This window comes from Selaginella moellendorffii, unplaced genomic scaffold (genome assembly GCF_000143415.4).
Source record: "Selaginella moellendorffii unplaced genomic scaffold, v1.0 SELMOscaffold_6, whole genome shotgun sequence".
In the NCBI taxonomy this organism is placed as follows: domain Eukaryota; kingdom Viridiplantae; phylum Streptophyta; class Lycopodiopsida; order Selaginellales; family Selaginellaceae; genus Selaginella; species Selaginella moellendorffii.
In genome coordinates, this window is record NW_003314267.1 from 3,041,328 (window position 1) to 3,051,813 (window position 10,486).

Sequence of the window (10,486 nt, forward strand, 5' to 3'; positions counted from 1 at the left end):
ACTCAAAATCAACACATGCTCACAAAGAATCCTAGCTACTGGAGGTGGAAAATTAGAATCCATGTGAGGAGGCTGAACATTAGAATCCAACTGCTGGGGTGTCACCACACGATCTACGGCATCCAGCACTTCCGCCCAATCAGAGGGGGGCATCGCTCAATGCGAGGTAAGTTTCTGCTTCCGCGCGCGTCGCAAAACCCTTAAACTGAGCCATAGCTTCAAAACACGAACACGGCATTCAATTTTTTGAACACGAACACAGAACACGGAAATGAACACGGATAAACACGGGTGAAAACACGAATATTCTCTAGAATATTCTACTTATCACTCCATCTCATCTAAAAGCTCCTCATTAGCAGGATCATCATCTTCGTCTTCGTCCTCTTCTTCCATGGCTTCAATATCAACATCAGTAATTTGAGGAATACTTCCTGTCTGGCTCAAGTCACTTGGAGCATTGACCGAGTCAATGAACACGGCCTGTGTTAACACGGCTGGGGGCCGTGTTCATGTCACCACGCCAACATGCCGTGGTGCACGGCATGTTTTGAAGCACTGAACCGAGCACCAGGGTAGCGATGAACCTAGGATAAAATGTAAATCCAGAATGAAACAAGCGCAGCAAACCTGTGCACTGCACTCCTCCCATGTGTGGTAGATCCCAGGCTGCCGTCCACACACATTCTTGGGCGAGTGAAGACTTAGGGTTCTTGGGTTTAGGGTTTTGTTGCGATGAGCGGCAAATGCGAGGAGTGTGGGCAGAGCGCCGCCAAGTACAAGTGCCCCGGCTGCGGCTTGCGCTCGTGCGGCTTATCCTGTGTGAAAGCGCACAAGGCTCGAATCGGCTGCACTGGGAAGCGCGATCCGACAGCGTTTGTGAAAATCTCGGATTTCGATGACAATCGGATCATGTCGGGTAAGTGGATTCGATTTGCACCTAGTGAGGATTCTTATGTGGAGTTGTAGATTATAATTTTCTCGAGGAGGCTCTGAGAGTGGCTGATGTTGCGAAGCGATCGAAATATAAGTCTTTTGTGGGAGGCCGCAAGCCGGGCGTGTTGAAGGAGCTGATCTACCAGGCTCGCTTTCGCAAAACCAAGTTTGTTCACATGGCAAATGGAATGTCGAGAAGGATAGCTAATACCACGTACTTCAACAGGAAGTAAGCTCTCCCACTTTCCTCCTCACGGATTGTTCTTTGCTAAAGCTTTAAATGCACTCTAGGCGGAAGTGCATGTACTGGAGAGTTGAATGGATCTTTCATTCCACCGACATTCGCCTTGTTGACGAGAAGTATGTTCATCCCTGCTCGACTCTTCAAGTGTATTGACTGACACGATTCCTCTATTTTTTCCAGTTTGGACGAGCATGTCAACCTTGGTACCGTGCTTGAGAAACATTTATCGCCCCAGTCGCACAGTCCGACCGCTCGACACCAATTGCGGGACTTTTTGCAGCAACCAGTAGATCAGCTGAAGCTTCTCTTCAAGAAAGAGCTCGATGATGTAAGAACTTGTGTGTGTGTTTTGTATCCGGTTGCTAATTCTGGTAACCATCAGGCCAAAGAATCGTACTACGAGCTAAACATCAACGAATCTCTTCGCCAGCAGCTTTCTTTCAAGACAGTATTGGAGTTTCCAGAGATCAGGGTCGTGCTGCCGTCCGATATAGACAGGTTTTCCATTGTAGAAGAAGAGCCGAAGCCCGTCAAGCCTGCTGCTTCCCCTGTTAAATCAGTGGCGGAAGAGTTGGTCGAGCAAACTGGTAAGACGTTTCGAGAAGAGGAAATCAAGGACGAAGAGCAGGACAAAGAGCAGGACGATATGAAAATGTATGATTTCCTCGGAGATCTACCAGGACAGGCAGACTTACTATGGAAAAGTATGGAGGTCCAGCCGCCAAGTTTGATGAATGACGTGGAAGACGGAGAACTCTCGGGCTAGTTTCTGGGACACACAGGCTTTCTTTTCCAAAAGTTTTGTAGAATTCGCATTAGAGTTCGATGAAAGCAAAGAGAACAGATGAGATGAAGATGAGGAGACCAGAGGCCGACAAAACTATGAGGGGAATTCCAGCGCGTTCCGTCCAACTGCTATCACAACTAAAAGGTCCCAACCTCAGCTCGATGAGACTAATCATAGACAGCATGAGGAAGATCGTCCCAGCGACAGAGCCTATGGCCGATGCCAGCATTCCGAGCCTCAAGAGGCGGTTGTTAATCTCCGCGGCCTGGGATTCTTCGATGTGTGTGCTGTTGGCGAATATGATGTAGAGCTTGAGTCCGTGAGCTACAAGGCTAGAGAATAGGAAGGAAGCAAACGCGAGAACTTCGTAAAGAAAAAGGTACTTCACTGCATCGGGTCCGACGGGGCAGTCTGTTTCCAAAGCGGCTGCTTTGGTGCTGGAGAATGAGAGGCCCAAGAACACAGCTATGGTGAAGAAGGAATTCACAGCTACGACTTCGTCCAGCGTGGTGACATGAACCTGGGTGGCTCCTTTGAAGGAAACCATTCTGCGGGAGGAGCTAGATGGGAGCAGCGTCTTGCCGTCCATTGGGAGAGAACGCAATAGCAAAGGTGTCGAATTACGACAAAGTTCTCGACAGTGACAATTCCGTGGGGACCGTGTTTACGTTCTGACCGGGTCACGTTGGAAGAACACGCTGTCTCCCGGGTGCCTTGTCAGTGAAGGAAAGCATAAAAGACAGCCGAGATGAAGATGACAACGCCAGTAGAGACGAGGACGATGAGCGGGACGGCAGCCTGAAGCACCCAGGAATCGCCGCAGACGAGGCTTCCAAATCTCAACTGGACGTAGTTGATGAGGGAGAGCATGAGGAAGACGGTTCCAGCGCCAGATCCGACTGCTGACGCGAGTATCCCCAGGCGTAGCAGCTTGTGGTTCATCGTTGCCGAGTCCACCGAAGCCTCTTTGCTGTTCTTGAAAACCATGAGGAGCTTGAGGCCGTGCGCCACGAGGCTCGAGAACTGGAAGAAGCTGAAAGCGACGACTTCGTAGACAATGAGACGCTTGAAAGTGGAGGGGCCGGGGATGCATTCGTGCTTGGCGTCGTTGGGAGAGCCAACGTGGAGGTTGGAGGTGGTGAGCGTGATGCCGACGAAGACCGCGACAGTGAAGAAGGAATTGACACTTACGACTTCGTCCAGGGCCGTGACGTGAACCTGGCTTGTGCTTGCGCTGAAATGCCGGCGAATGCTCTCCAGCTCCGATGGAGTTCTACAGCGAGAAAGAACTGCTTGAGGAGGATCAAGTCGGAAGAAGCTGTTACCTGGCTACTCGGTAGGGGATTTTGTCCATCGCCTCGCCATCATCTTCCATTTTTTGCGGATCGAGCTCTTCGTCAACAGGGCACATAGGAGATTCGCAGATGGTCCAGAGGAATCCAATGCTCTTTTACGCCGAGATTAACGGGTGACTTACGGGCAGCGTAAAACTAAAGGACGCTACCGTTTTCGCATGAAAGCTTAAAGAGGAAAGTCCAGATTTACGATGACTCTTCAAGCAACGCATGCAAGCTACACGACTAAGATTTAGTAACTTCAGTTTACGGCAGTTGGAAGATCTGAGTTTCTTGGATCCGTATAAATTTCGAGCTCAGGAGATGGCACCGCCGCGTCGCGAAACCAACCAACCATGGGTGGAAGAACAACGCAGATTGTTGCGGCCGTTGCGTTTCTATGGCTGGCTTGTCTAGCTCGCGACCGCACTGCTGGTAAGTCATTCCTTCCTTGTATTATATGTTTCCTCTCGTTCTTATTGAGTCTTGTTTTGCTTGCGTCCATCAGATGCACAAGGAATGGGAATCAACTATGGAACTCTTTCAAACGAGATTTTGCGTCCGCCAGAGGCTGTTGGACTGATCAAGGACCTCGGGTTTGACAGAGCCAAGATCTTTAGTGCCGACTCCTCGATCATCCGGGCGTTTGCAAACAGCGGCGTGAAGTTGTCGGTGATGGTGGCCAACCAGCAAATCCCGGAGATAGCATCAAGCCAGAGCAGTGCAGACGCATGGGTGAAAAAGAATGTAGCTGCGTACTATCCAAAGACAGCCATAGACTCTGTTCTAGTCGGCAACGAGATTTTATCAGACAGTAGCATTCGAGAGTCGACTTGGCCGAAGTTGGTTCCGGCGATGGAGAAGATTCAATCAGCGCTTGAGAAGTTTGAGCTAGCAGGTTCCATCAAGGTGTCAACGCCCCTGGCTTCCGATGCTCTGGGAAACTCTTATCCTCCATCGGCTGGCTCGTTCAAGAGTGACATTGCAGAGTCCATCATCCAGCCGCTTCTCGAGTTTTTGTCCCGAACGAACTCCTTCTACTGCGGGAACGTCTATCCATACTTTGCTTGGGCTGGCAATCCTGGCGAGATCCCACTCGACTACGCGCTCTTTGGCTCGCAGCAGGAGGTGGTGAGAGATGGGTCACTCAGCTACACAAACTTGTTTGATGCGATGGTCGATGCCACCATCTCTGCAATCGAGAAGCTCGGCTTTGGTTCTCTCGATTTTGCTGTGTGCGAGACCGGCTGGCCGAGTAAAGGTGACGGTTCTCAGCCAGGCGCTACAGTCTCCAATGCTGCTCGCTACAACAACAGGCTGATCGCGAAGACCCTCAGAGCTCAGGGAACTCCCAAGAAGAGAGGCTACTTTCCGACGTATATCTTCGCTCTCTTCAACGAAAACCTCAAGAACGGTGCGGTCACTGAGCGGAACTTTGGCGTCACGTATCCGAATGGAGAGCTGGTTTACGCTTTGGATATCGCGGGAGGTGAGCGTGACACCCATGATGACACTGGTTCTTCTGGTGGTGGAAATGGTACTGAAAGTCCTCCCGGCGGTGAGAATGGTGGTGATGGAAATGGTAGCACAGGACGGAAGGAATGGTGTGTTGCCAACTCTGATGCTTCTCAAGCGCCGCTTCAGGCTGCTCTAGATTATGCTTGCTCCAGTGGAGGGGACTGCACTGCGATTCAACCCAACCAGCCGTGCTTCTTTCCGGAGACGATGGTTTCTCGCGCCTCGTATGCGTTTAGCAGCTACTACAGCAAGATGAAGAGCTCCGGCGGCACTTGCGACTTTAACCAAGCAGCTCACGTAACCCAAACAGATCCAAGTAAGTTTTTTGTTTTGTTTCTCTTTTCTTACGAGCTTCTTTACGCAGGCTATGGATCTTGTGTCTATCCCAGTCCAGCATGATCGACTCTTGGACTCTTAACTACTTCAATGGCTGTTGTACATACGAGCGGTTCGTTTATCTTTTATAGACTTACATTGTGTCACGTAACGGTTTTTAAAGTTCCAAGCCAAGCGCTTTGACAAGCTTTTGTGATGGATTTCAGAGGATCGCCATTGGCTTTGTTCTCTCAGTTGTGGTGGTGTTTGCAGAGAATGAGAACGATCCTCCTCGAGTTTCTGTGGTCGAAGGGATCGTCTACTGTCAGGATTGTCAAGGGCATTGGACAAAGAAGATCTCAGGTACTTTGAAAGCTCCATTCTCACCAGGATTTCCTTCTTCTTTTTCTCTCTTCACAGATGCTCTTGTGAGCGCTGTCTTCAAGAACAAGGCAGGTTGATCACAGCGTACGCCATGGACAACAGTGACGACTCTGGTCAAATTTCCAAGCCTCCACCAAGAAAACACGACTTGCCTTGCACAGCTCGTCACAACATCTGACGAGACTTGCAACAAAACGACCAACGAGGGGGACGGTGCTCAAGGTGCCAAGCTGCGTCCATTCGCTTCTTATTACAACGAGATGTTCTTCAGAGTCGGGCCATTCGCCTTCACTCCACACTACGTACTTCAACAGGAAGTAAGCTCTCCTACTTTGCTCCTCACGGATTGTTCTTTGCTAAAGCTTTAAACGCATTCTAGGCGGAAGTGCACGTCGTTCATTCCACCGACATTTCGCCTTGTTGACGAGAAGTATGTTCATCCCTGCTCGACTCTTCTCGACTCTCCAAGTGTATTGACTAACACAATTCCTCTATCTTTTCAAGTTTGGACGAGCATGTCAATCTTGGCACTGTGCTTGAGAAACATTTATCGCCCCAGTCGCACAGTCCGGATCAGCTGAAGCTTCTCGTCGAGAAAGAGATCGATGACGTAAGAACTTGAGTGTGTTCTTTCTTTATATCCGGCTGCTAATTGTGGTAAACATCAAGCCAGAGAATCTTCCTACGAGCTAAACATCAACGAATCTCTTCGCCAACAGCTTTCTTTCAAGACAGTATCGGAGTTTCGTTGTGCTGCCGTCCGATATAGACATTGTAGAAGAAGAGCCGAAGTCCCGTCAAGCCTGCTGCTTCGCCTGTTAAATCAGTGGCGGAAGAGTTGGTCGAGCAAACCTGTAAGACGTTTCAAGAAGATGAAATCAAGGACGAAGAGCAGGACGATATGAAGATGTATGATTTCCTGGGAGATCTACCAGGATAGGCAGACTTACTATGGAAAAGTATGGAGGTCCAGCCGCCAAGTTTGATGAATGGCGTGGAAGACGGAGAACTCTGGGACACAGGGAAACGGGCTTTCTTTTCCAAAAGTTTTGTAGAATTCGTATTAGAGTTCGATGAAAGCGAAGAGAACAGATGAGATGAAGATGAGGAGACCAGAGGACGACAAAACTATGAAGGGAATTCCAGTGCGTTCCGTCCAGCTGCTATCACAACTAAAAGGTCCCAACCTCAGCTCGATGAGACTTATCATAGACAGCATGAGGAAGATCGTCCCAGCGACAGAGCCTATGGCCGACGCGAGCATTCCGATCCTCAAGAGGCGGTTGTTAATCTCCGCGGCCTGGGATTCTTCGATAAGGTTGCTGTTGGCGAATATGATGTAGAGCTTGAGTCCGTGAGCTACAAGGCTAGAGAATAGGAAGGAAGCAAACGCGAGAACTTCGTAAAGAAGAAGGTACTTCACTGCATCGGGTCCAACGGGGCAGTCTGTTTCCAGATCGGCTGCTTTGGTGCTGGAGAATGAGAGGCCCAAGAACACAGCTATGGTGAAGAAGGAATTCACAGATACGACTTCGTCCAGCGTGGTGACATGAACCTGGGTGGCTCCTTTGAAGGAAACCATTCTGCGGGAGGAGCTAGATGGGAGCAGCCTATCGTCCATTGGGAGAGAACGAAGTGGCAAAGGTGTCGAATCGCGTAACAATCGAACTTAAAGTTCTCGACAGTGACAATTCCGTGGGGACCGTGTTTACGTTCTGACTGGGTTGCGTTTCGTCCGGGAGAGCATTCGCCGGCATTCCAGCGCGAGCACAGGCCAGGTTCACGTCATGGCACTGGACGAAGTCGTAAGTGTCAATTCCTTCTTCACGGCATCAGCATCACACTCACCACCTCCAGCCTACATGTTGGCTCTTGCAACGACGCCAAGCACGACTGCATCCCCGGCCCCTCCACTTTCAAGCGTCTCATTGTCTGGGAAGTCATTGCTTTCAACTTCTTCCAGTTGTCGAGCCTCGTGGCGCACGGTCTCAAGCTCCTCATGGTTTCAAGCACAGCAAAGAGGCTTCGGTGGACTCGGCAACCATGAAACCACAAGCTGCTATACTCGCGTCAGCAGTCGGATCTGGCGTTGGAACCGCTCTCCCTCATCAACTACGCCCAGTTGAGATTTGGAAGCCTCGTCTGCGGCGATTCCTGGGTGCTTCAGGCTGCCGTCCCGCTCATCGTTCTCGTCTCTACTGGCGTTGTCATCTTCATCTCGGCTGTCTTCTGGATGACTTGTCAGTGAAGGAAAGCATACGAGAGAGCGTGTTCTTCTCGAGGAGGATCAAGTCGGAAGAAGTACCTGGATACTCGGTAGGGGATTTTGTCCACGTCTTCCATTTTTGGCGGAACTGCTTTTTACGTCGAGATTAGTGGGTTAAAGCACTCTACCAGCTTAAAGACCATGTATATTTGCAAATAATGTTCTAAAAATGGAATGACACCAGATGATTTACGATGACACTTCAAGGAATGGTGTATTGCCAATTCTGATGCTTCTCAAGCGGCCATTCAATCTGCTCTAGATTATGCTTGCTCCAGTGGAGGGGGGGACTGATGCTTCTTTCCGGAAACGATGGTTTCTCACGCCTCGTATGTGTTTAGCAGCTACTACAGCAAGATGAAGAGATTGCAACTTACCCAAACAGATCCAAGTAAGTATTTTCTTTTTCTACGCAGGCTATGGATCTTGTGTCCACCCCAGTGCATCATGATCGACTCTTGGACTCTTAACCATCGTGTCACGTCTTTGCAAACTTGGGCTTTTAAAGTTTCGAGCCAAGCGCATTGACAAGCTTTTGTGATGGATTTCAGAGGATTGCCATTGGCTTTGTTGGCGCTCTCAATTGTGGTGGTGTTTGCAGAGAATGAGAACGATCCCCCTCCAGTTTCTGTGGTCGAAGGAATCGTCTACTGTCAGGATTGTCAAGGGCACTGGACAAAGAAGATCTCAGGTACTACTTTGAAAGTTCCATTCTCACCAGGATTTCCTTCTTCTTTTTCTGTCTTCACAGATGCTCTTGTGAGCGTTGTCTGCAAGGACAAGGCAGGCTTGATCACAGCGTACGCCATGGACAACAGCGACGACTCCGGTTACTTCCAGATCAAAGTTCCAAACTACGACTGCCTCCACCAAGAAAACACGACTTGCGTTGCACAGCTCGTCACAACATCCGACGAGACTTGCAACAAAATGACCAACGAGGGAGACGGTGCTCAAGGTGCCAAGCTGCGTCCATTCACTTCTTATTACAACGAGATGTTCTTCAGAGTCGGGCCATTCGCCTTCACTCCTTACACTTGCAACGAGTAAAAGCTAAAGAATGTGTCAAGGATGTCAGCTTTTTTACATACACACTTTGGAGAAATCATTTCTAGATGCTCGACTCGCTCGATTTTGCTCCAAAGATCCGGTTGAGTATTGACGCCAGCCTGACCCCACCTTGAGCTAGACGTTGCTCCACGATTGGAAGACGTGATGAGAAGTAGTCATCTATGTAAACAATCAGTGAGAAATTGTCCTCGGAAGAAAACTAGAACGATTTGAAAGTGATGACTGACCTTCGAGATAGGTTCCTTCGAGGGCGTCTTTGTAAGCCCATCTGCAAGAAGTATGTATACTTTCTGTGGCATAGCTGCACGAGGAAGAACAAGCAAAGAAGTGTGGTTAATAGCTCAAACTCGAGGAGATTATTTTACCTGTCAATACAAGCCTCTGGATCGGTCTCACACCTGCTCCACGCATCAAAGTTTTCCTTCTGGAAGAAAAAAGATAACACGTTGTTTTCAAGCAAGCCAGAAGAAACTAGGTCGAGTTCTTACGGTTATGCTCATGCTTATGTTACGAAGCATCCTGAAAATGTCGTGGTAGTATAGACGCTTGGCTCTATCAATAAATTCGGTATCCCAGATCTGGCACACAAAAAGTCAGCACAAACAGAAAATTATGTTCGCTTGAGGATCATAAACTTACATGGTGTAAGTTTGCCTTTCGTCCAAACCAGTGGACATGGACGCCATTCCCTCCAGCATCAGCCGTAAAGGCTACGTGCAGAGGCTATACACAAAAACGCATGTTTTAGATCCTTTCGAGAAAGAGAAAAGGAAAAAAAGAAAAAAAGAAAAAACAAAGACCAACCTGGTGGATGTCTCCAACATAGTGAGCCAGGAAGAGCAGTGCCTCGGTCAAGTTATCTGGATTTGAGAAAGAACATGAGATACTCAACACGGATCCAGCGAAGAACTTACATGATTTGTGCAAAGAGAGCTTTGCTTCCTGAAATGTTTCTAGCTGCCGTGAGTAATTGTTGATAGCACCGGCGACACACATATCCTTTTCTCCACGAGAATCGTGGCAGTCCCCTACGGAAAACCACGCAAGGCCATGAAACTACCAAAGAAGGAAGTTTCCAAAGAGCTTACGATCGTAGTCATAGCCACAGAGATTGTCGGGCGTGTCAATGTAGTGTAGCGGGCCAGTCCATCGAAATCTATATGATCTGCGAATATCATCCGCCCAGGAGCACAATTCTGGCAAATCTCGTCCAGGGAGAAGCTCCTCCAGAGCGGCCTTCGATTCGGAGCTAAGGAAAGGCTGCAAAAGGAAAGAAGAAAACTATGAATCTCCAAACGAATTGGAAATAAGCGCTGTACCTCCGCGATCATACAAGTGAGACGATGGCCTTCTCGCCCCCACGCCGCAGCTCCCACTGCTATGGAAGCAATCAAGATCACACACAGCGCCATTCCATACGCCTTCTCCGCCATGGCTCCTTACGCGAAGCCCTTGAAAATCCCCCTTTTTTTTGCGCTTAGAAAACGCTTAGATATGCTTGCTGCTACGGCAAGAAGGATCGACCGGTAGCGAAAAGGATGGAGAGCTTCCATTCGATCACGCATTGGCATTCGATAGCGCATTGGCAAGAAAGCTTCCAAAAGCTTTAGCTCGATGGACAAAGCCATGAG

General features: G+C 49.1%; 7 protein-coding genes and 1 long non-coding RNA gene across 8 annotated transcripts; 3 read left to right on the plus strand and 5 right to left on the minus strand.

Annotated features, from left to right (window-relative positions):
* Positions 1-222: 222 nt before the first annotated feature.
* Positions 223-671, minus strand: LOC112344865. The gene is made up of 2 exons (XR_002991853.1): positions 631-671; positions 223-587 (listed from the first exon to the last, which is right to left on the minus strand). It is a non-coding gene; the product is annotated as an uncharacterized LOC112344865 (long non-coding RNA).
* A 22-nt stretch (positions 672-693) lies between these two features.
* On the plus strand, positions 694-2,034 carry LOC9652047 (box C/D snoRNA protein 1). The gene is made up of 5 exons (XM_002965626.2): positions 694-919; positions 970-1,165; positions 1,228-1,296; positions 1,361-1,508; positions 1,563-2,034. Exons 1-5 carry the CDS (start codon positions 736-738, stop codon positions 1,944-1,946), a joined length of 981 nt encoding a protein of 326 aa, XP_002965672.1. The 5' UTR covers positions 694-735; the 3' UTR covers positions 1,947-2,034.
* On the minus strand, positions 1,969-2,579 carry LOC9634950. Its single transcript, XM_002965981.2, has one exon. The coding sequence runs from the start codon at positions 2,554-2,556 to the stop codon at positions 1,996-1,998; it is 561 nt and encodes a 186-aa protein (XP_002966027.2). The 5' UTR covers positions 2,557-2,579; the 3' UTR covers positions 1,969-1,995.
* Positions 2,562-3,588, minus strand: LOC9652048. Its single transcript, XM_002965982.2, has 2 exons — positions 3,293-3,588; positions 2,562-3,240 (listed from the first exon to the last, which is right to left on the minus strand). The coding sequence occupies exons 1-2, from the start codon at positions 3,376-3,378 to the stop codon at positions 2,685-2,687; spliced, it is 642 nt and encodes a 213-aa protein (XP_002966028.2). The 5' UTR covers positions 3,379-3,588; the 3' UTR covers positions 2,562-2,684.
* Positions 3,589-3,629: 41 nt separating this feature from the next.
* On the plus strand, positions 3,630-5,344 carry LOC9652049 (glucan endo-1,3-beta-glucosidase 12). The gene is made up of 3 exons (XM_002965627.2): positions 3,630-3,736; positions 3,810-5,135; positions 5,184-5,344. The coding sequence occupies exons 1-3, from the start codon at positions 3,658-3,660 to the stop codon at positions 5,216-5,218; spliced, it is 1,440 nt and encodes a 479-aa protein (XP_002965673.2). The 5' UTR covers positions 3,630-3,657; the 3' UTR covers positions 5,219-5,344.
* Positions 5,345-6,554: 1,210 nt separating this feature from the next.
* LOC9634951 lies at positions 6,555-7,180 on the minus strand. The gene has a single exon (XM_024670393.1). The coding sequence runs from the start codon at positions 7,137-7,139 to the stop codon at positions 6,582-6,584; it is 558 nt and encodes a 185-aa protein (XP_024526161.1). The 5' UTR covers positions 7,140-7,180; the 3' UTR covers positions 6,555-6,581.
* Positions 7,181-8,270: 1,090 nt separating this feature from the next.
* LOC9652050 lies at positions 8,271-8,882 on the plus strand. Its single transcript, XM_024670394.1, has 2 exons — positions 8,271-8,475; positions 8,536-8,882. The coding sequence occupies exons 1-2, from the start codon at positions 8,325-8,327 to the stop codon at positions 8,832-8,834; spliced, it is 450 nt and encodes a 149-aa protein (XP_024526162.1). The 5' UTR covers positions 8,271-8,324; the 3' UTR covers positions 8,835-8,882.
* Positions 8,738-10,475, minus strand: LOC9634952 (endonuclease 4). Its single transcript, XM_024670392.1, has 9 exons — positions 10,175-10,475; positions 9,944-10,115; positions 9,770-9,883; positions 9,660-9,715; positions 9,495-9,578; positions 9,344-9,433; positions 9,221-9,279; positions 9,083-9,156; positions 8,738-9,014 (listed from the first exon to the last, which is right to left on the minus strand). Exons 1-9 carry the CDS (start codon positions 10,286-10,288, stop codon positions 8,896-8,898), a joined length of 882 nt encoding a protein of 293 aa, XP_024526160.1. The 5' UTR covers positions 10,289-10,475; the 3' UTR covers positions 8,738-8,895.
* Positions 10,476-10,486: the final 11 nt, after the last annotated feature.

Bases quoted from the DNA above. Each gene is read 5' to 3' on its own strand.
- LOC9652047 (XM_002965626.2), top strand. From the start codon at position 736: ATGAGCGGCAAATGCGAGGAGTGTGGGCAGAGCGCCGCCAAGTACAAG. The intron at 920-969 runs GTAAGTGGATTC...GTGGAGTTGTAG, and splicing joins TGACAATCGGATCATGTCGG to ATTATAATTTTCTCGAGGAG. The intron at 1,297-1,360 runs GTATGTTCATCC...TATTTTTTCCAG, and splicing joins ATTCGCCTTGTTGACGAGAA to TTTGGACGAGCATGTCAACC.
- LOC9634950 (XM_002965981.2), bottom strand. From the start codon at position 2,556: ATGGACGGCAAGACGCTGCTCCCATCTAGCTCCTCCCGCAGAATGGTT.
- LOC9652048 (XM_002965982.2), bottom strand. From the start codon at position 3,378: ATGTGCCCTGTTGACGAAGAGCTCGATCCGCAAAAAATGGAAGATGAT. The intron at 3,241-3,292 runs GTAACAGCTTCT...TTCTCGCTGTAG, and splicing joins ATCCCCTACCGAGTAGCCAG to AACTCCATCGGAGCTGGAGA.
- LOC9652049 (XM_002965627.2), top strand. From the start codon at position 3,658: ATGGGTGGAAGAACAACGCAGATTGTTGCGGCCGTTGCGTTTCTATGG. The intron at 3,737-3,809 runs GTAAGTCATTCC...TGCGTCCATCAG, and splicing joins AGCTCGCGACCGCACTGCTG to ATGCACAAGGAATGGGAATC. The intron at 5,136-5,183 runs GTAAGTTTTTTG...TTCTTTACGCAG, and splicing joins CGTAACCCAAACAGATCCAA to GCTATGGATCTTGTGTCTAT.
- LOC9634951 (XM_024670393.1), bottom strand. From the start codon at position 7,139: ATGGACGATAGGCTGCTCCCATCTAGCTCCTCCCGCAGAATGGTTTCC.
- LOC9652050 (XM_024670394.1), top strand. From the start codon at position 8,325: ATGGATTTCAGAGGATTGCCATTGGCTTTGTTGGCGCTCTCAATTGTG. The intron at 8,476-8,535 runs GTACTACTTTGA...CTGTCTTCACAG, and splicing joins CTGGACAAAGAAGATCTCAG to ATGCTCTTGTGAGCGTTGTC.
- LOC9634952 (XM_024670392.1), bottom strand. From the start codon at position 10,288: ATGGCGGAGAAGGCGTATGGAATGGCGCTGTGTGTGATCTTGATTGCT. The intron at 9,579-9,659 runs GTTGGTCTTTGT...TTTTGTGTATAG, and splicing joins ATGTTGGAGACATCCACCAG to CCTCTGCACGTAGCCTTTAC. The intron at 9,157-9,220 runs GTAAAATAATCT...TTCCTCGTGCAG, and splicing joins CCAGAGGCTTGTATTGACAG to CTATGCCACAGAAAGTATAC.